The sequence below is a fragment of the Oppia nitens genome, unplaced genomic scaffold (assembly GCF_028296485.1).
Source record: "Oppia nitens isolate AA-2021 unplaced genomic scaffold, nextdenovo-longstitch-racon4-pilon3 scaffold3_pilon_pilon_pilon, whole genome shotgun sequence".
NCBI lineage: Eukaryota > Metazoa > Arthropoda > Arachnida > Sarcoptiformes > Oppiidae > Oppia > Oppia nitens.
In genome coordinates, this window is record NW_026533221.1 from 9,663,633 (window position 1) to 9,687,004 (window position 23,372).

General features: G+C 26.5%; 3 protein-coding genes and 1 non-coding gene across 4 annotated transcripts; all 4 read left to right on the forward strand.

The window, feature by feature from the left end:
* The first annotated feature begins 371 nt into the window (after positions 1 to 371).
* On the forward strand, positions 372 to 4,291 carry LOC128958239 (long-chain fatty acid transport protein 1-like). The gene is made up of 7 exons (XM_054304054.1): positions 372 to 380; positions 1,445 to 1,538; positions 1,631 to 2,019; positions 2,077 to 2,531; positions 2,578 to 2,770; positions 3,434 to 3,802; positions 3,891 to 4,291. The coding sequence occupies exons 2-7, from the start codon at positions 1,498 to 1,500 to the stop codon at positions 4,289 to 4,291; spliced, it is 1,848 nt and encodes a 615-aa protein (XP_054160029.1). The 5' UTR covers positions 372 to 380; positions 1,445 to 1,497.
* A 672-nt stretch (positions 4,292 to 4,963) lies between these two features.
* Trnal-cag (transfer RNA leucine (anticodon CAG)) lies at positions 4,964 to 5,047 on the forward strand. Its single transcript has one exon. It is a non-coding gene; the product is annotated as a tRNA-Leu (tRNA).
* Positions 5,048 to 6,765: 1,718 nt separating this feature from the next.
* Positions 6,766 to 12,401, forward strand: LOC128957465 (long-chain fatty acid transport protein 4-like). Its single transcript, XM_054303230.1, has 6 exons — positions 6,766 to 7,011; positions 8,752 to 9,140; positions 9,837 to 10,282; positions 11,235 to 11,427; positions 11,516 to 11,884; positions 11,975 to 12,401. The coding sequence occupies exons 1-6, from the start codon at positions 6,845 to 6,847 to the stop codon at positions 12,370 to 12,372; spliced, it is 1,962 nt and encodes a 653-aa protein (XP_054159205.1). The 5' UTR covers positions 6,766 to 6,844; the 3' UTR covers positions 12,373 to 12,401.
* Positions 12,402 to 19,030: 6,629 nt separating this feature from the next.
* On the forward strand, positions 19,031 to 21,444 carry LOC128958848 (cytosolic non-specific dipeptidase-like). Its single transcript, XM_054304792.1, has 6 exons — positions 19,031 to 19,212; positions 19,306 to 19,429; positions 19,492 to 19,818; positions 20,019 to 20,493; positions 20,570 to 20,818; positions 21,230 to 21,444. The coding sequence occupies exons 1-6, from the start codon at positions 19,181 to 19,183 to the stop codon at positions 21,442 to 21,444; spliced, it is 1,422 nt and encodes a 473-aa protein (XP_054160767.1). The 5' UTR covers positions 19,031 to 19,180.
* The last annotated feature ends 1,928 nt before the right edge of the window (positions 21,445 to 23,372 follow it).

Sequence of the window (23,372 nt, forward strand, 5' to 3'; positions counted from 1 at the left end):
GTAAATGGCGACATAAACGGTAGCCGATAATTGTATTTTATAATATTGAAAATATTTTAATAATTTTTATGTGGTTTTTTATTTTTAGTTTAATAGGATTACCGTAAAATGTACTGTATTTGTATAGAATTTAGGGTTTGGGCAAATTCCCTCCCTCGTTTTAATTTCCCAAAGTTCCTTATTTTTCCTCCACCCTGGTAATTATTTTCATGTACTACCATCTATTGGATTTAGTATTATTTAGATTAAACTAATATAATTAATTAATTTTTATTTTTAGGATAGTTAAAAATATATATTATTAGTACTACTAATACTGGTATTATTATTATTATTTTCATAATAAACATGATAGTAATACAAATAAAAAACAATTAGCGGTAAGAAATTATTTAATGTTAAAAAATATGATATTATTATTTAATATAAAATATATATTATTTTTTTATTTTTAATTATTTGGTTTGATTTAATTAATTTTTATTTGCAATTTTACTTAATGTGTTTTGAAATATATATTTAAGTTGAAAATCATTTTATTATTATACAGCATTAGTAAAATACTGTATTATAAATATATGAAAAATAATGATTATATAATGATTCAGATTATAATTTTTTTGTTATAATTAAAGGATATTTTAATTACTTTGTAGTTTAATTTTAAAATAACATTTTAAATATAATTTTGTTTATTATTTAATGATTTTTTTAAATTTAATTAAATATGTTAAAATATTATTACAATTAATGTATTAATAATTGCATCATAGAAAATTATATAAACGTTTTATAAAAAATATTTAGTATGAATAATATATTAATTTTAATAATTTAAATGTCAAAAAAATATTTTAATAAGAGTAATAATTTAGTATTTTCCACACAATAAACAAGTTATACAACTAATTAATAATAATAATAATTATTATTATTATTCAGTGTTATTTATCTATAGATGTGAGGGCAGCTAATTATAAAGTCCAGGTAAATGATGTTCACAATGCAAATACAATACAAATTAAATATAAGAAATTTCATCAATTAGTTTCCTTTTAAAATTTTAATTTATATAATTAGTAACTAAAGTATATGTGTGTTTGTAATGAAAAACAAATATGTTTATATTTAATAATTTTATTTAATATAATAATAATAATAATAAATTAGTAAATATAACTTACTTATCAATCAACGTTTATAAATATTTATTATATTTAATATTTTGCTAAACATATATTTATATATATATATATATATATATTTACAGTTTATAAAAGTTTTTAACTTTGTTAGTATAAGGAAATAATTTAATATAGTTTGAAATAACTTTGTGATTGTCATTAATTTTTGTTTAAATTAAAATCTAAAAAAACAATGGATTATTATGCCGTGACCTATGATATAGGATTTTATTTGTTACTAATAATGTTGACGGGTATAGCCATATTTTTGTTGCTATCATATTTCCAGTTGACAGTACCAGTGCTGACCAAAATGGCTATCAGGGGACTCATCAATTTGCCCAGAGATGTCAAGTATGTAACCCTATTATTCTATATTATTATAACAATAAAATTAAAATAATTATTAATTAATTAAATTTTTTGTTATCAATTTATTTTTAAAGATCATTTTACTACTACATAATAGTCAAATATAATCTAACAAAATGGAAATATTTGGATCAATCGGTGGACGAATTGTTTGTAAAAAGTGTCGAAAAAAATCCCTTTAAGATTGCTATACAGTTCCGCAACGAAATGTGGACTTTTCTCAAGACACATGAGTTCAGCAATCAGACGGCCAATGTGTTTACCGATCTCGGTCTCAGAAGTCGTCAAGAGGTATGCTTTATGATGAGCAATAGGCCCGAGTATATTGGCGTATGGATGGGACTGACAAAAATGGGTGTCATTCCGGCACTGATCAATATTAACCACCGAAGCGACTATTTGTTGAACGCAACCAAAGCAATCAACTGTAAAGCTTTCATCTTTGAAAACATATACTACGAAAGTAAGAGAAATACCTATTTTGTTGTTGACATAACTAAAATCTATTTCTAACTATCAGTCGTTGCCGAAATTATACCACAACTAATGGACTACAATCCAGATATAAAATACTATTGCTTTGGTGAGATACCTGTGCTCAGCGGCGGCACACAGATTGCTCCGTTTGACTGTCAATGCATTCACGAGTTGATATCATCGGCTCCAACCACTCAAAACTATTTAGTATCGAAACAACACTTTGATTCCGTACTGTTTTATTTGTATACATCGGGAACAACAGGCTATTCAAAGGCTGCCATTTTCCGACATTACCGCTATCTGACACTCGGTGTTGTCCAACACACGTGTATTAGTCTCAATCGGGACGACATTATCTATTTATCTTTACCGCTATATCACGCAAACTCATGTGTCAGCACATGTCTATCTCTTATATTTGGTTTGACGGTTGTTATTAAAGACAGATTTTCGGCCACTGACTACTGGAACGATTGTATTAAATACAAGTGCACTGTAAGTGTCAATTGATTTATATACATAACTAAACAATAATTAATAGGTTGCCAATTATATCGGAGAAATTTGCCGATACCTATTGGCTCAGCCGGTTCGGGACTGCGATCAGAAACACCGATTACGGGTAATGTTTGGTAACGGTTTGCGACCGAAAATTTGGCGCGACTTTCAACAACGTTTCGGTATTAAACGGATCGCAGAGTTTTATGCCTCCACTGAAGGAAACTCTAATCTCAGTCAGTATTGACAGTTCATTATAATATAATATATGTTTTTTATAATTAAAATTATTTTATATTAATCTTTTTTTTAGTATAATGTTGAATAATGAATGTTTTAATTGAAAATCATAGAAAACCATAAAATATTAGTTTTTAGTCCTATTTTTGATATTTTTAAATACTAGAAAATTGTTTCCTTAGTTATTACTTGTTTATTGATTATAAATCAAAAAATCTCTTTATAATTAACAAATTTCATAGAGCCATATATATATTGTATTATCAAATTACCTGTACTCTAAAGGTAATAATTTTTTAATGCAATGTGAAAAAAATATTCATTCAAATTATTAAAAACAATAATACTTTTCCATTTATCAATCATTTAATAACTAAATTCATTATTTTCATCACATTTGACAATTGATTGATTTATGACTAAAGTAATAATTATTTTTTTAAAAAAAAACTTATCAAGGTTATTATCACTCAAAATTATGGGAAATGTATAGTTTAGAAATAACAATTAGTTGATTTTTTTAACTTTTATAAATTACTTAATATACTACTACTGTGTATTTCATAGTAGTAAGTATTAATTTATTGTAAAATATGTACCATTATATAAATTTATAATATTAGTAAAATATAATTTTTTCCAAACAAATATATTAACAGTCAATTGGGAGGGTCGTGAAGGTGCCTGTGGTTTCTATCCATATTATTATACAATATTTGTACGCTTTTTATATCCGGTTATATTATTGAAAACCGATGAAGAGACCGGACAAGTAGTTCGCGAAAAAAATGGTTTGTGTGTAGCGGCCGAAGCGGGAGAGGTGGGCGAAATTGGGGCCCGTATTATGGACTCAAACCCTATTAGCAAATTTGATGGTTACACCAACGAAAGTGAGACCAATAAAAAGATTATCAAAAATGTATTCAAAAAAGGCGATAAAGCCTTCCTGTCCGGTGATCTCATGCGTATGGATGTCAACGGATATCTAACATTTGTTGACCGTACAGGTGATACCTATAGATGGAAAGGTATCTGAATTTTTTTCATCATTTATTAATACAATACATATAAATTAAAAAACTAATAATTTTTAATATTTATTATAAACAAAAAAAGGAGAAAACGTGTCGACAGCCGACGTGGAGAGTGTCATACAGAAAGTTACACAACTGTCCGATTGTATTGTATTCGGTGTCGACATTCCATGTTGTGAAGGAAAGGCTGGTATGGCTGTCATAGTCATCCAAGAAAATGATTTCGATGCCAACCGATTGGCCAATCAATTGAGCCGACAACTACCCCCGTATGCCATACCTGTGTTTGTACGACTGACCACACATATTGACATTACTGGTTCATATAAATTGATGAAAAATAATTTTATGAAAGCCGGCTATCATCCCGATGGTACCGGTGATCGTATATACTTTTATGACATCAGTGGCATCAATAAAACATACGTTCCTCTTGATAGTCAAATACTCGATGACATCAATGCAGGAAAAGTTAGACTTTAATTGTAAATTTGATTGATTTGAAACATTAATTATTAATTAGTTATTTTAAATGACATTTAAAAAAAGTAATAAATACAATGTAATAAATTATATTTTAATTAATTAAAATAAAATAATTTTTTAATATTTATATATAATTAAATGATAACATGTAGAATGAAACTTTTTATAAATTATCTTTTTTTTGTAATTAGTATAAATATTGAATTTTAATACCATTATAAACCTACAGATTAGCAAATAATTTCAAACTTACGGTAGTTATACTATCAATAAAATAATACTCTACTAACCAAATAGCACAGTGCATAATGCACTTACTTGTTAGTTATCTATAAAAAAACTGTACTCATAGATGATCACATATTGTATCATATTTTATAAAAAAAATATAAAATAAATTATACTAGTATTTAACAGTTATGATTTTTCGTTGTTGTATAGCAGTAGAGAGACTCGCAAACAATTATGAAACAACATATGTAGTAGTAGTGTAATAGTGCAAAAATTTTAATCATTAAAATTTTTTTTTACCTAAACATGTTTATGTCAATTTTATCATTTATGTGAATTACTATTATTTTTAATAAAAAAAATATATTAGCATTTATCCAACAAAATTTATTATAAATTGAATTTTGTTAATTTTATAAATTTAATAATTATATAACCGTCAGGATGGCCGAGTGGTCTAAGGCGCTGCGTTCAGGTCGCAGTCTACTTCTGTAGGCGTGGGTTCGAATCCCACTTCTGACACAATCATTTTTGTGTGTGTGTTGTTTAATAATTATTAGTAATATGAAAATATGCTATGCTAAGTAATTTTATAAATAAATTATTTACATGTATATATAAACAAAAAATTTACATCAAAAAAGTTATGTTGAATTTTGTTTTTCATATACTGTATGTAATTAATACCTAAATTTAATTACTTATAAAGTACTTGTTTTTTAATTACTTATTAATTATTTGTAAAACTCTGTCAATTATTTTACACACTCAACATTAAAATTAAAACTATTCAAACAATTAATAATATATTGTTATATATTATTCTATAAAAAATAATAAAAATAACCAAATTTTAAATCAAATTGTTTAGACGTCATAATTTTTTTATAAATAATTTGATATTTAATATATACAGTATATATAATATGTTGTTGTAAGTAATGTTTAGTTATTTAATTAAATATTAATTAGACATAATTATCTAAATAATTTACATTACACTATATTTTTATTTGTCAGTAATGTAATCAATTTTTATCAGTATCTAAATTTATTACAGTGTATCAGTATATGAATATTTCTATATATAAACAAATATTTGTACGATAGTTATTTTAAGACACTAGAGTTTAGGTCGTAAAATCAAAAAATAAAACAAAACATTTGACAACAAAAATATTATGATGACTACAATTTAAAAGTCCCCAAACATAACAAAACTAAACTAAATTCATCGGAAAAATATAATAGAGGGGAAACACTTTAGTGTTAGTTAGAGATCACTGTCTACTGTATTGAAGTCTATGACACTGTCAGTGCTCTCACCGAAAAAACCGGTATTTTAAACTGACTGATCCTTCCCAAGTGAATATTATACAGCACACATATATAGCTAGAAAATATTTGTTGAGTGGAAAGTTAGGAAAAAAACATACAAACATTTTAAAATATTATAAGTTTTTTTAGTTGAAAAAAAACATTTAACGTCATCATAATAATAATAAAAAAAAAGTATTAATATATTTGTTGACTGTATGTATTTGCTATTTAGTCTACCAGTGCTTTTGATCTAATACACACACACACACACACACACCCCAACCACTTGTGATAGGGATACCAGAAAAGTGCTAATTTAAAACTCATTGATATCTTATATAATTCACAATCATTTTTATTTATGATAACAATATTATACAATTTATATATTTGTATATACAGTATATATTAGTGTATTTTGAACTTCCAATTAAGTGTGATATTTAAAATGGTTTATACTGTTGTGTATTATCTAAGCGTTCAAAAATAACTATCAATTAATTTATTATCGCAAAAATTACCTGTAGTTTTTATATACAGTAAAGTATATATTTTCCACTCGACTCAATTAATTGTTAATAAATATATAATTTAATTATATATTTAGTAGTTTTGATGAATTTATGTATTTTAAAAAATTTATATATAATTAAATTTACTATTAAATGATTTTGTTTGAAATATTTTCATTAAAGCAATAAAATAACATTATTCAGTCATTTAAACTATTCATAGTTTGTTTATTATTAATTTAGTTGTTTTTAATATAAAACAAAACTTTTCATTTCATATAACTTAATAATTGATTTGTTTTAAACAAAAAAATTATTAATTATCGTTTATTATTTAGTTGACTGTGTTTTTTAAATATATTTATGTATATGAGAAAAACAAATCATAATAATAAATACATTAGATAACTATAATTGACCTGAAAAACAACTAAATAGTAATTATTTTTCTAAAAATATACAATCGTTAAAACTACTAATAATAATAATGGTATTAGTATTGGTCTCATTATTAGTGGCAAACGTTGCCGTTTTATTATTTAATATGAACTGTTGGCTTATATTGGCCAGTCTACTGGGTCTCATCGGTTATATTGTTTATAACTACTGGAGTGTCATGAAAATTTTTTATAATACCCTTCCCAGGGATATTAGGTAAGTGTTTGATACATTAAACTGATATTTATTATTTGCAATATATATTTATCTATGTTTTTATTGTTGCATATTTAGAATATTTAGTTATTTTGTGGTGTTTAATGCAGTAAACTAAATATAAAAAATTATTAATATTAAAATAGTATAATTATTAGAAATTTAATTAACTAAAATTAATTAAAATATATTAATATTTTGAATATAACAACAATATTTATAACAAATATTTAATTAAATAGTATTATATTATAATATTAATATTAATGCAGTTTATTATTAAAATTTAATAATAAATTTGTTAATTTCTAATATTAATTAATAGAATTTTATTTTATTGTATTAAATTATTAAATTATTATATTTTTAATTAGTTATTTATTAATATTAATTAATAAAATAAAAATATTTAATATATTTAATATATTAATTTATTTTTATTATATTGTATTATTTTTAAAAATGATAAATTATTATTTTAAGTACATTAAATATTTGTTGTCAATTTTTTTTTCAATATTTTATGAAATCACTTTTCCCAAAAACCCACATAATTATTGGTACACATAAAATATTAATATAAATTAAGTCACTGTTTAGATATATTAAATAATAGTTTGCGTTTTGTTTTGTAAATGAAAAAATAAAACAAAATTATAATTTAATTATTGTATCGCTAAATGAATGAATTAATAAATAATTACATTTTCACATGAAATGAATCGATGACTCCGATAATAAATATATAAATTATTATATCTTATTTGAAAATCTGTGATAAATTTAAGTATAATTTTTATATTTAGGGAATTTTATAAATTTTATTATTATTATTATTTGTTTAAAAGATATATTGAATAAATTTTGTTTTTTTTGCATAAATAAAAATAACCTATATTTCACATTAGTATAAATTGATTTAACTAAACAATTACAATGTATCATAGTTTATATTTATCATATCTTATTGATAAACTAAATTGCAACTAAATGTCAGACAGTTAAAATTGAGCAATATATTTTTTAAGTTTATAATTTTTGAATTAAATTATTAAATAAAACATAAGAAAAAATGTTTTTTAATATGAATAATAAAAATATTTATTTAATTTAAATTAAATTACACCATAACTTTAATTTAAATAGATAATTATATATATTATTAAATTTATAAGCTAATTTATATTTATAATAAGAAGTAGTATCTATAAAATTTATTAAAATTTATTTATTTATTTATAAGTTTTAAAAAAATAAAATTTAACATAAACATTAAAATATTAATTATTAATTTTAGTAAAATTAATTAAAAATATTATATCAAATAAACAAATTGTATTAAAACCTGTTGCATTAAATTTGAGGTCAAACATGTGTTTAAAAAAAATATATAATTTATTGATTAACCAAATCAAAGATAAAAATTGTTTATCATTAAAGAGTTGTTTTATTTATTTAAATAATTAATTAAAAATTATCAAGTCAAATAAAAGTAAATTTAAAAAATAACATAATACAATAACCTATTAATAGCTTACTGAAACTTTTATATTAATATTGTAAAATAGTTAGTTTTATAGAAAATTAAAATTAAAACTAATGAGAAATTTATGTAAATTATAATCACTTATAACTTTCCTCATAATTGTAAAATATTGTTTACTCAAAATATGATTAAATTAAGTTTTATATATTATTAAAATTAACTTTTTATTTATAAATAAATTAACTCAATATTAGGGCCGGTATTAAGCTATTGAGGGCCAAATGGTTTCTTCGGGAATGCAAAAAACACAACAAATCGGTGCCAAAAGTGTTCAAAGAGTTGGCACAACGGCACCCAAATCGGGTGATGTTTTACTTCAAGGACGAGGTTTGGACATTTGGAAAGGTAGACGAAATGTCCAATAGAGTGGCCAATGTTTTTGCCGAAATGGGCTATCATCCCGGCGAAGAGGTAGCACTCATGATGAACACACGACCCGAGTTTGTTGTCATGTGGTTAGGTCTGGCCAAAGCTGGTCTAATCACTGCCTTTATTAATACCAATCAGCGATTGGAGGCACTGACCCATTCAATAACAGTTGTAAACTGTAAGGCTGTGATATATGAGCCACAACTGGCCAAAGGTAAAGACTAGTATTATATTGAAATTGTTTTTTTTATAATTTTTTTTATTGTTTTTGTTTTACTCAAACCTTGATTATCTATCTTTAATATATCAATGTTATATATATTTTTTTGAAAAAACAACTCTTACAGATTAAATCGTATATAAAATATTATATAAAAGACTGCATTAATTTAGATATAGATCTAACGATCCAATAAAACTCACTATAAAATAAATTATAAAAGTAAAAGCAAAAAAAAACAATTTATTATTCATCTGTTATTGAAAATATTTTACATTGAAATTTATAGCTTGAAACTTAGTAAACATATAAAGTGTTATTAATTTGTTTGCACTAAAGTTTTGACTTTTATATAATAAATTAGATTAAAATACTGGAAAATAACAAATAAACAAAAAAAATAACACAAACTAAACTCACATATATAAATTTATATACACTGTATATATATTGAGATTGATATGCATTACATTTACTTACCTTAAATGTTAATTAAGTTTTTAATCTAATCTAACATCTCTTAAAATAATAATAAAATTTTGTTTGTTATTAAATTAATTTCCCATTTCAAGCTTTATAGCTAAAAAACAAACAAAAAATATCAAAATTATATTCAAAAATTTCATTACTTTTTTTTGTTAATATGATATAACTTTAAAATTAAAAAAATAAATATTTTTAAATGAATAGCCATACATGAGATACTACCATCACTTCAAGATAAGTCACCATCGATGCGCTTCTTTAGTTTTGGTGAACCAGTTTCACAAGAAGGACGTGAGATACCGTCTCAACCACTACACGATCTTCTGGATCAGGCATCCAGTGATGATCCGGTAACACTGGCAAAAGGCAACTTTAGCGACAAACTATATTACATATTCACTTCGGGTACAACTGGTCTGCCGAAAGCGGCCGTCATTCGCAATCACCGATACATATGGATGGGTTCAATCATTAGGTCACTGTTCAGTTTCGACCACTCCGACAACCTTTATCTGACACTACCGTTATATCACAACAACGCCGGCACTATGGGCTCAGCACAGGGCGTACTGTTTGGCATAACGTTGACACTGAGAGAAAAGTTTTCGGCCTCAAACTTCTGGGAGGACTGTATCCGATATAAGTGTACTGTAAGTGTCTGTTTATTTTGAAGATGACATTGAAAATTAAGATCTCTTACTTAGTTAAACCATAACAACTATAACGCTTGCACTAACTATAATTGCTTGCACCTGTAGGTTATGTAATTAATTTAATATTACCGTAGCTTTTATGGTTTGTATAGATCAAGATATAAATCATAAAATTTATTATTGTTGTTGTTGTTTACAAATTTGCCAAAATTGTTAGATTTGTTAGTTAATAATTTATTAGTGATAGATATTTATTGAAGAACAATAACAAAAAAACAATTTTATCTCATAATTATTTTTTTTGTTAACTGCTTTTGTTAAATATTTTATGCGAAATTCAGTCAAAAGATTATAAACTATTTTATTATAGATTATGAAAATAAATTATTTTACAAATAATAATATTTTATATGCCATATTAATAGTAGTATAGTTAATATAAAATGTTCAAATAATATTTTTTTAATAATTTAAATGAGTTATTTGACAATTCATTTTAAACGTGTGAAATTGTATTTTAATGGGAATATTAAACTATTTATAGTTGATTGAAATTTATAAAAAAAATTTAAATACACAAAAAGTTATATAAAGTTTACTATTAAATAAAGATTATTGCAATAAATAATAGATTTAGTTAAACAAACGAAATTAATTATATTTTATTTTGCATTGTCTATGTTTTATTTAGTTATATTCAATTATTTTTAGCATAATTATAATAAAAAAAATTAGCAATAAATTTTATTGCAGCAAATTTTTAAGCAGTAAATAAAAACATTAACCAAAAGCCCATATTTTAATAATAATAATAATAAATTAATTTACTAATTTTCACATAAAGTCATATAAGTAAAAAGCAAATTTTAAGAAATATAATTATTTGTTTAAAACAAGCAAAAAAATTGATAAATATTTACAATAATAAATTTTTAATATGTTAATAAAGGGTGCCATGTACATTGGTGAAATATGCCGGTACCTGTTGGCCCAACCGGAGAAGCCGGTAGACAAACAGCATAACGTAAGGATACTGTTTGGCAACGGTTTGCGCCAAAAAATTTGGACGGACGTCAAGACACGTTTCAATATCAAACAAATTGGAGAGTTTTACGGCGCCACCGAAGGCAACGCCAATGTTGGTCAGTATTGTCTGTCCGATCGATGGACACTAGCAATCATTAGATCCCAATTTATTTTAATCAAAACTAACTTTTATTACTATTATAGCCAATATTTCAAACAAAGAGGGCGCCTGTGGTTTTGTTCCCTGTTGTATACAGTGGTTATGTCGGCTCATATACCCGGTAGTGGTCATCAAAGTAGACGAACACACTGGCGAAGCACTGCGCGATGCCAATGGTTTGTGTATACCGGTAAAACCGGGCGAAATCGGTGAAATAGTCGGCAAAATACACGAATCGGACCCATCGCGTGCTTACCCGGGCTATCATAATCCCGAGGCCACCAAGAAAAAGGTTGTCCACAATGTACTCGTTCACGGAGACAAAGCTTTTCTATCCGGCGATCTTATGGAGATGGATGAGCTCGGCTTTCTTTATTTCAGAGACAGAACTGGCGATACGTTCCGATGGAAAGGTAGTTATTAGAACAGTAGTTGTTCTCAATTTTCTCAAAATTATTATCAATATTATCGGTACTAAAAAAAGATTTATTTGTGATTATTAGGTGAGAACGTATCGACCACTGAGATCGAGGCCATCATTCAGAAGGTAATCAAACTGAACGACTGTGTCGTGTTTGGCGTCTCAGTTGAACAGTGCGAAGGAAAGGCCTGTATGCTAGTGATGACACGTCCGCAAACCGGCAAACTAGACGTCGCACAACTGTATCATAGGTTAAAAGATGACTTACCGTCATATGCTGTACCGTTATTTGTTCGGGTGGTCGACAAGATTGAAATTACCGGCAGTTATAAACTACAGAAGCATAGCCTGGAAAAGGAGGGCTTCAATCCAAATGTAGTAAAAGATGAGCTGTACTTTTTGGACAAAAAGTCGGCCAATTATGTACCGCTGACAACACAATTGTATCAACAAATTCAAAGCGGAAACATTACTTTATAAAGACATTCATTACATTATTTACAAATTACTAGGAAATTATTTAGCAAAAGATTATTATTATTATTATTTATAATAATGTATTAATTTTGAAATTAAATTTTTTGATAAAAATTTTTATAAAATTATTGTTTTTTAATGACTGCTATATGTACTGCTATTTATTAAGGAATATTAATTTACAAATATACAGATATGAATATATTTTTATACATTTTAATTAGCCTTTTTTAAAAAAATAACTACTGTATATAATTATAAATTTTTATATACTGTACAACATATGCTAAATTTGTGCTTAATTTTAAATTTTTAAATAATTTAATTCACTTAATTTTACTAAAATTTAAAATTAGTAATATATTAGTAAAAATATTCATTATTTTGAAAAACTAAATTGAAAAAATTAAATAATATTTGAAAAGTTTGAACACATAATTTGAAAATAAATTATTAAAATTTTAACAAAACTGTATAAAAAAATCTATCAAAATTACAATTTATTGTATATTTCGAAAACTCATAGAAAGGGCAAACTATTAAAAAGTCATATGATTTTTCCCGGTCCTTATGTTTAAGTATATGTGCTGTTAAAACATCTACACCCACACATACCAGTGCCGATGCATCTGTTCCCTATTGTTCCACGAGGTCAGGCAATTGATAGAAACTAATAAAAACTACAGTACCATATTATTATTATTACCTGTGCCATTGGTATGTGTGTATATGCATACTCATATACACACATATTACTAGGGAAAGGTAGCTTAAAATAAGGTCATTCTCGATGATAATAAAATTATTGTAAGGCTCAAACCTTTTTTTTGCAATTGTATTTTTGTAAAAATTTTGATTGTAATGTATGTCTACTACACATTGAAAATGAGAGAAACCTTATGGCAAAAGTGCACTCAAATAGGATTCAAGTGGTACTGGACTTTGTTGTGAGAAACTGCTGTGAGTATGTTGAGGAACTGTATGCATAGACATTAGGTACTGATCCTTATCAAGATAAAAATATAATAATAGAGAGTGTATGTATAGCCTTGATTATTTTTGACAATTGTCACAATAAGCATAGAGTTTACTAAAGTATWGAGGATTTTCAAGTTTATTACTACCTGTGCTCTCTCTCTCTCTCACACATACAGTCTCTCCTTAAGATTGGTCACTGAATTTTATAACTACCCATAAAATATTTCTTTTATTGACGACAATGATCACCATACTATTCATTCAGCAGCACAGGTATCCAAAAAAACCATCACTGCTGCCATGACCTGTATATTGTTGTCTGTATGTCTGCCTTTTGTTGAACTACTGTTTGATATAATAAAATCTAATTAAAGTTTTCATTCATTCATTCAAATTAATTTATTTGGTATTTCTACTATATTTTAAATAAAACAAACTTACTATTATAGTCTATTTATACTACAATACTGTATATACAGTATATATAAGTAGTAAGGTACTATTTATATATGAATTTTATATTGTATATTATTAATAATAGACAAATATTTGTATTAAAGCAAAAACACTTTTTTCAATAAATGTTTTTATATTTGGAGGCAATAGTGATGCTAAACGTGTATAACAGGTGGGTGTATGAATGTGTATGTATGTATGTGTTTGTGTGTGTGTGTGTGTGTGTGTGTGTGTGTGTGTGTGTGTGTGTGTGTGTGTGTGTGTGTGTGTGTGTGTGTGTGAATCATTCAATTTATGATCTAAACTGACCCGATATCGATTACTATACTGACTATTCATTGATAATACTGGTACTATACTTTACATTGACTATACATTGTCCACTACTATAATGTGTGAGTATAATTTAGTAATAGTAAAGTTAGAGTTTACTAAATTGTTAAAGTATATATATGCATGGTTAACTCATATTTGGTGATGATAATGCCCAATATGCCTGTCCATAACAAAACACATTGACTATTGTGCCGGAATAAGTTTCACAAAGTTTTCTAACTTAATGCTCCAATGAATCGGTAGGTTTTTTTGGAGGTATAAATTACTATACACTTTATGTACAGTTCAGTACAGTATATGGACTGAACTGGGAACTGGACTTTACTATCACTATCACTACTACTACGACTACTACTACTATTACTGCTACTGTAAATGTTTAATCAAATGAAACGAATTTATAGAAAGTGTTTTTTCAAAGGGTTTTCTTATAAAACTTTAAGAGAAAAATACTAAATATTATAAAGAGTGAAATGCAGTGTAAAGTTATTGTATGTGAGGAAAGAGAGGGAGAGTTACTACTGTACTGTATATTGAAGGGAAAGGGTGGACACAACAACACAGTACAGTAGAGGACAACCAGGTTTTTCAGGTGAAAGTATTTCGGACACAAAGTTTTTATTTGAGTTTTAGAGTCTAAAACTTTTAGAGCCGCTAATGAGGTAAAAACGATATTCAATATATCAATCTATATATCAATAATATTTGTGAAAAACTGTTTGGCAAACCATAAAATTCACATCAAATCCATTGAAAACTATACTCTAGTTATCGTTTTTGACTAAAAAGGGATAATTTTAAGTGCTTTTAGTAAAAGTAAAGTTAAAGATATCTAATGTAAAGATATTTGTATACATTTTGTACAATGTGTTGAACTAAGGTATAGTTTTATGACTTAAATAAATATTTAAAATAATTTTATAAAATACAATAAAAAAACCTAATAATTTTCTGTAGTATATATTTACAGTAACACTAACTTTAGATTATTTTGCGTCAAAACACTTGATGATAGTATTGAGAGTTTTTTTTCGTTCAATTGCCACTAATATACCACTAATTTAAGCCATCAAATGTTGTTGATTGATAATAATTGTTATACAAATATTGTATTTACCAAGTTTTACCCTAACTTGATCACCTGGATAGCTTGAATTATTTTTAAGTATACAAGCTATTTTATTATTTGAATGTACTAAACACACACACACACACACACACACACACACACACACACACACACACACACACACACACTTGACAAGCAAAATTAGTGTTGAGGGGTATATTTGAGTGGGAAAAATAAATTTAATACCATGTTTGAGATAAACATTTTTCCCTTAACACATAATAGATGTATGTTTTTAAGTGAAACTCAAATAAAAAGTGAAAGGGTTAGCGGGTGAGTGGGTGAGGGTATGTATTAAATAGATGTTGAAATTCAAGCTTAATTTACATAGCTATAGTAATAAGTTAGCGTTGTAGTGATGGTGGACACCGGTGCAATTTCTTATGGACAAACTGTTATTGTTGTTAACTCAAGTAATAGTTAAATATAGTTTAGTTTTGAATGGCATTTCTAATCACTCCTTTTTAGTAGCCATAGTACGGGTTACTGTTGTAATAATCGTAGCCGAGTAGTAGTGGACAGTAGGTTTCAAAAAACTTTTCCATCCCATCCCCTCATCGATACTACTTTCCATTTTAAATATATACAGTATATATCTTATACTATTTCTTTAACTCTTTTTTCTCTCTCTTTCTTTCAATTGAAAAGACTTTTTGGTTATTTTTGATCTTCACATACATTCATAGAAAAAAACGTTTTACTTTCACTTATACCGTACCTCTACCAGTGCTCTCTCTCTCTCTCTCTCTCTCTCTCTCTCTCTCTCTCTCTCTCTCACGCACCGGTTTGTTTAGTGTACAACAGTACCTGAAAAACTTTGTATACAATATTTAAATACAAATACTATTACAATATAGTTATTGTACATAATTTATATTATATATATAAGTAATTGAATGAGAAAAGTTATATATATATGGTATACCGTAACCGTACTACTACTTTGAGAAAATATATATCTGTGCAGATGTCTTCAAACTGATATGCAAATATCCGTGGAGGTCCTACCTGTGTGCGTGTGCTTTGAAGACATACTGTACATACTATATGAGTAGTAGTAGTAGTAATAATAGTAAATTTATTGGTGGGTCAGTTGAGTTGGCAATTGTCATCAGAAACAGACACACACAGTAAGCCTTTACTCATATCTAACCCTTTTGTTAGGATAGTGTATGTGTTGGACACTGTGTCTTCACTTTCATCCCACCATTACTTTTCCAAAAGTTAGCCATCAATTGGTAAGTATGTCTGTCAATAGATGCATAGATTGATAGGATAACAATGCAGTGGACAGGTATGCGAGTGGGAGAGCTAACATACGGGCACCTGAACTGTAAGTTATAGTATAATAGAGACAAATAGAGATAGTATTTATCAATCCATATATAGTTTAAGTTACAGTTTTTGGGAAAAATTGAAATAAGATTTTAAGTGATTGTTATAAATTGAATACACATTTGGTTTTTACTTTCAATATACATACAGTATATTCAATATAATGACAATTGGCACGACTGACCAGTAAAAGTATTACATGTCGTTCCCATAACATGTTAAACGCTAGTTGGCTGTCTGATAAAGGTATTGATAAATACTGTATAGTTAGTAGTAGTAGTTTTCGCATAACAAAAGGTAAAAGTAATAGTTTTTCCCCATAATATTGGAGACAACACTTTACAATACATTCATTGAGAAGATAAGAGTATTGTATTTAAAAATTTGACTTTTATTTAATTGGTTTTATATTATTATTAGTATTATTATTCAGAAAAAGTAGGTAAAAACCTGTAGCTGTAAATAGCTTACCGTAATATAACTTATTTTCATAGAGGGAACAGTAGATCAATTCAGATTATATTATTATTTAAAAACAAACTATTATAATTTAACTAACAATATATAGTAAATAAATAAATTAATAGAAACATACAAAAAACACAATTGAATTTATTAAAAAAATTTATTGAAATCTATTGAAAACTGATGATTACAATCAAATAAAAAACAATTTTGTCAAACATTTTTTTGGTGTGATTTAAAAGCAAAAATAAAAGATAGGATAACTTTTTTGTTTGTTGCGGTGATAACTGATATATGAAACGAGGAGCTACTGCTGCACGGGTAGCACACATATACATACACTGACAGACACCTGATCTATCAGTGCCCACCACCACCACCAGGTCCTCCGTTGACAGCCTCGTCAGCCAGAGTGCCCAACACAAGTCGGCCGGCCTCAAAGATACCCTTACCGATAGCGGTAGCCACCACTATATAGATGAGTCCGAATAGGCCTGAACTTTTGCTACTGTGCAATACGGCCATCACTGACCACACATAGTAGAGTTCAATGATCATTATCATCCAGGTGACAATAATACGGATCCAATAGCGGTTGACGTAGGCGTCCAGTTCACTGCCACTCACTCCGAGAGACTCGAACATCTTGAACGACGCCCTAATGGCCGGTCGCAGTCCATCCCTGATCTGTTCCATCACTCCTGAGTTGACTGTCCTTTTTTGCTGGTGTTGTCTAACAAATAATTACTAACTAAAACCTGTGTTTTTTAAGGTGGCGTTTGTGGTGTTTTTGTTGTCGTCGTTGAAACCAATTGGTCTGACTTTTTGTATGTTTTAACGGTTTTTTTTGTTCAGTGATCGTACAGTTAGTAAACCAATAATACTTTGTATATCTAATGATTAAAAATTATTTGTATTTTGCATTAATAAAAAATATTAATTGTTTATTATAGAAATGTACGCGCGATGTATTAATTGTTTGATTACACACAAAAATAACTGATTGATGACGAGATTTTTAGTTTTAATCTAATTTTGATTGACATTTAAAATATATTTAATTATATCAATCCCAATAACATGCACGCGCTGGCAAAGAAAACATTGTTTTTTAGTTTCATGAAACCATTACTATTTAATTTCAACTACCGGTCCAGTATTACTAATACAGTATTAGTGTAATCATATAATTTTTTGTGTATAGTTAATACTACAGTATCAACTTGATAGTTGCAATTATTGATAATCTACTCTAAATAATGTAGAGTATATTAAAATGTAATGTATTATAAATTCCTAATAGATTACTAATAGTATACCGGTGCAATGTATAATACTATACTACAGTATATTAGTTTCTAGTATACATTGACTACTACTGTTTATTTTTGCTAATCTAGATAAACAACTACTAGTATTATGTATATAATTCAGTACAGAAAGTGTATACACCTATTATTTATTAAGAAAAAACGCGATCGCATCCATTTCCCTAAAGTCTAAAAACATATGCATTTTTTCGAGTTATTTGAATGATTATATGGTTTAGTGATTGTTATAGGATCCGGGTTCATTATACATACATAAATACATAGTCATAATAAATAAACAAAAGAGTTGAACAAACATTATATATAGTGTGTGTGGATATAATATGACATTTTCTACATTATATTATACTGTATTACTAAATTGTTATATAAATAAAAATTTAAATATTGGTATACTGTATACAAAACATACATACTGTATGTACAGTATTAAAAAAAATATTTTATTTTTTGTAATATTACACAATATATTATACGATACTGTTTGCAAACTGATTGCAAAATAAAAAAAATTCACTGATAGACTGGGACTTCAAAAACTAATGTATTGATTAGATAAGATAACTATAGATAGTTGCCTAAACAATATATAATACTATTTAATCGCCAGCTCTAATGTAATGTTTGAATGAGACATTTATTGCTATCATTGAATGATAAATAAAATATTAAAACAATTAAATTAATATTAAATTAATTGATTGAATACATTGATTTGTAAAGTGTTTAAAGTAATAGTCTATTGATTGTATAATTGAGTGATTGTTTGAACATTGAAGTCATGTCTGAATCAAATCTCAAGCAATTGTTTGCGTAAGTCTTGCATTGCTTAATATTTTATGATTACTTTGTCCACACTTTTACCGGTATATTACATAAATAAATAAATTAATATTTATTTAACAGTTATATAGACTCGCATTCAAATGACTATATAAAGAATTTAGCCGAATGTGTGGCCATTAAGAGTGTGTCGGCACAGCCGGACACCAGAGATGATACCATTTCAATGGTTAAGTGGATGCAAAAGGTTTTCAATTATTTGAATACTACTTTTTATTAATAATTAGTTTAACATATAAATTATTATAGCAATTGACAGCTGAGGGTGCTATCACACGGTTGGTTGACATCGGCGAACAGACATTTCCCGACGGTACTACACTACCGCTGCCACCCGTCCTGTTGGCTCAATTAGGTTCCGACCCTAAGAAAAAAACACTTTGTGTTTACGGCCATCTGGACGTACAGCCGGCTAATAAAGACGACGGTTGGGATACCGATCCATTTGTTTTGACTGAAAAAGATGGCAAACTATACGGAAGGGGTTCTACCGATGACAAGGGACCAGTGCTCGGATGGCTTCATATTATTCAAGCTTTTCATAAGTTAAACATAGAAATACCCGTCAATTTTAGGGTAATCTCTAAATATAGTATCTCATAACTAAGTTTCAATATAAATTATATTACTTATATTACCTCATTTTTATTAGTTTAAACTTTAAACTTTATTAGAATATTTTTATATTTTCAATTATTATAATTATTAAAAAAATAATAATTTAAATTTTATTGAATACAATAATATTAAAATAATATGGAAATTATGTATTTTAGTTTGTTTTCGAGGGAATGGAGGAATCGGGATCACAAGGACTCGATGACCTGATCCGTGCGGAGGCCAACAAATTTCTCAACAATGTTGACTATGTCTGTATTAGTGATAATTTTTGGTTGGGAACTGATAAGCCGTCCCTTACTTATGGATTGAGAGGTATCTGCTATTTCTGTATTGAGATCGAGTGCGCCGACAAAGACTTGCATTCAGGTGTTTACGGCGGTTCGGTTCACGAAGCGATGACCGATTTAATACAATTAATGGCCAAATTAGTCGATAGTAAGGGAAATATACTTATTCCCGGAATTATGGATGACGTGATCCCATTGACAACTGATGAAGAAAAACTATACAAACAAATTGAATTTGATTGCAAACAATTTGCTAATGAAGTCGGAACTGATAGACTGATTCATTGCGATAAAGTTAAGACATTAACACATCGCTGGAGATTTCCATCGCTTTCATTGCATGGTTTTGTTATTAATTATAAATATATTATAATTGAATTGAATATAAAATTAAAAATTGTTTTTTCAATTATCTATAGATATTGAAGGAGGTGCCGGAGCCAGGACTGTTATTCCCAGTAAAGTTATCGGAAAGTTCTCTATAAGACTTGTTCCCGATCAAAATCCCGATAAAATAAACAAACAAATCAATGATTACTTAAACAATGAATTTAACAAAATGGACAGTCCTAATAAATTGATAGTTCATACATCTAAAGGTAGCAAACCATGGGTTGCCGACACAAATGATGCCAACTTTACTGCCGGAAGAAAAGCTATGCAATTGGGTTTGTATTTCTATAACAATACTCTATAGTAATTATTGTGAATTTCAAATCAAATGTTAAGATTGTAAAAGATTTGATTCAAACAATTATTGTTTCAATTAATTAATAGATTATGACTTCGATCTTAATTTTATTGTTTCAAATTAAAAAAAAAAAATATATATTTGAAACTATAGTTATTTTCGGCTAAAAATAAATTATTGAAAGATCAGAATTTGACACAAAATTTATTTTTTGTTAATTCTGTTACTATTGATAATTATTTACAGAAACATTAGTGTTTGAGATATGATTACAAAAAAAACTTTCATCAACTCTTAGATGATCTAATTTTTTCATTAATTTTCATTTACTGTAATATTTTAATCATTACTAAAAGATATATATATTGTTATCAAAATTTACTCATAGTTTTTGGTGTCGATCCAGATCTGACCCGTGAGGGCGGATCAATACCGGTTACATTAACTTTTCAAGAAGCGACCGGCAAAAATGTATTGCTTTTACCTATGGGTGCCAGTGATGACGGGGCTCACTCTCAAAATGAAAAGATTAATAAAAGAAATTATATTGAAGGCACTAAAGTGTTTGCCGCTTATGTCTATCAATTGGCACAATTAAATTAATAGGTATTTTTAATATATATATATATATATATATTTGTATCATTTGATATTGAATATTGATATTTAATCAAGAATATATCGCAACAAATATTTTTTTAAAAATCATAAAAAATGTTTTAATAACGAATTTTAAAATAAAATAGATTGCATTCAATTTTTATGGAAATTGGAGAAAAATAGTTTTACATTTATTATTACCTCTAATTGAATTGAGTTTTTGAATTAATATATAATTTTTTTTTCTTTAAAATTTTCGTTTAATTTTTAATTAAATTTTATGCCAAAAAAGTTTTAAAAATATTGTACAAAACAAAAATAATTTGACTCCCGTTCCTAAAATTATCTCAAGTGATAACAATTCATTAAATATGAAATCAAATAATAATGATATTATTTATGAGAGTAGTAATGATTTTGATGCTTATATATATATATCATTTGATAAGTCTATTGATAGCAATGAAGACACATAAATCATATGACAACCACCCTCTCCTACGACACATTAATTTCAATACAGACAATGGTTTACATCGATCATCTCGTGTAAGGTTTGCTGCAAACATATTGGTATTATTTACTGAAACAATAGTATATATGATATCTTTATTTGGTTTATCGGATTGTCTGGCATTGGTTAAGCCAATGATCAAAACAATAATAAGTAAAAATTAAAATGTTGTTTTGTATATTACAATTTATACAATTATTATTTATATAATATTTATGTACAGATAGTAGTTTTGTTGTTGTGATTGTGATTTTCATTATATATATATAATATATAAAACAAAATAATACTTTATTTCCATTAATATATATTAAGTATTATTTTATTTTATATATAATATATTATATATAAAATGAAAAACTCATTAGTTTAGTAAAGGCAACACCGGTACCTCTAAATATTTAACAAAAACGGGCCTCAAATTTAACCCGAAGTCTACTAAAAATATACATTTTATAAATATTTTTCATATTAATGTTTGTACACTTAAATACTATATTTTTTGATACAAATACATTAAACAACATGTGATATCAAACTAAAAAAATAAAACATTATTATTTTGTGGGCCTCAAATCCATTAAAAACAAAGTGAAAAATTATGTCTAATTTATTTAAAATTTTATTTTGAAATATTTTTTAATATACTTTTATATCTTGTATTAATATTATGTCATTTAGTGTTATCACAGATAGAATCAAATGAATAAAATTTGCGGTTAATTATTAAATCGTTTAATAAAAATATACTGTATTTTTCTAATATTAATATTTCAATTTTTTTAGAAAATTAATTAAATAATAATAATTAATATATACTGTATTTTTCTATAAGCAATTGGTTAATTTACAGTTTTTTGGGGAGTTTTATTTTAAACTACTACTGTATGATAATTATATTATAATTTATATATTTAAAAATAATTACATTTTTGTGTTATTTATCATTGTAAATTATCTATATAACACAAACATACATACATAGTATTACATACACATACACATACACACACTCGCAATAGGACATCAATAGACAAAAGTGTAACTCAAAAATCGTGTTAATCTCCACCTTAATAATTAGATGCCTATCTGCAGGTGTTTCACATATTTTTATCACTAGAGAGAGAGAGAGAGAGAGAGAGAGAGAGAGAGAGAGAGAGAGAGAGAGAGAGAGAGAGAGAGAGAGAGATAGTTATTATGTATAACTAAAAACTGTAGAATTTATGGGTTATATTCATGCTTTAAGAAGTGAGAAATAAATACCTGTATATACAGATATATCTAATTTATTGATAATATATTTTATATATAAATAAAAAATGCTATATATTACTGTGTATATAATATATATACATATAATGATTTTGTTGTTATTTCTCATTTTTTCCCAAATGTTTTATTGAAATTATATGTTGTA

Excerpts from the sequence above, each read along its gene's own strand:
- LOC128958239 (XM_054304054.1), top strand. The coding sequence starts at position 1,498 with ATGGCTATCAGGGGACTCATCAATTTGCCCAGAGATGTCAA. Across the intron at positions 2,020-2,076 it reads TGAAAACATATACTACGAAA|TCGTTGCCGAAATTATACCA; the intron begins GTAAGAGAAATA and ends TCTAACTATCAG. Across the intron at positions 2,532-2,577 it reads GTATTAAATACAAGTGCACT|GTTGCCAATTATATCGGAGA; the intron begins GTAAGTGTCAAT and ends AATAATTAATAG.
- LOC128957465 (XM_054303230.1), top strand. The coding sequence starts at position 6,845 with ATGGTATTAGTATTGGTCTCATTATTAGTGGCAAACGTTGCCGTTTTA. Across the intron at positions 9,141-9,836 it reads TGAGCCACAACTGGCCAAAG|CCATACATGAGATACTACCA; the intron begins GTAAAGACTAGT and ends TTAAATGAATAG. Across the intron at positions 10,283-11,234 it reads GTATCCGATATAAGTGTACT|GGTGCCATGTACATTGGTGA; the intron begins GTAAGTGTCTGT and ends ATGTTAATAAAG.
- LOC128958848 (XM_054304792.1), top strand. The coding sequence starts at position 19,181 with ATGTCTGAATCAAATCTCAAGCAATTGTTTGC. Across the intron at positions 19,213-19,305 it reads AATCTCAAGCAATTGTTTGC|TTATATAGACTCGCATTCAA; the intron begins GTAAGTCTTGCA and ends TTTATTTAACAG. Across the intron at positions 20,494-20,569 it reads TCCATCGCTTTCATTGCATG|ATATTGAAGGAGGTGCCGGA; the intron begins GTTTTGTTATTA and ends AATTATCTATAG.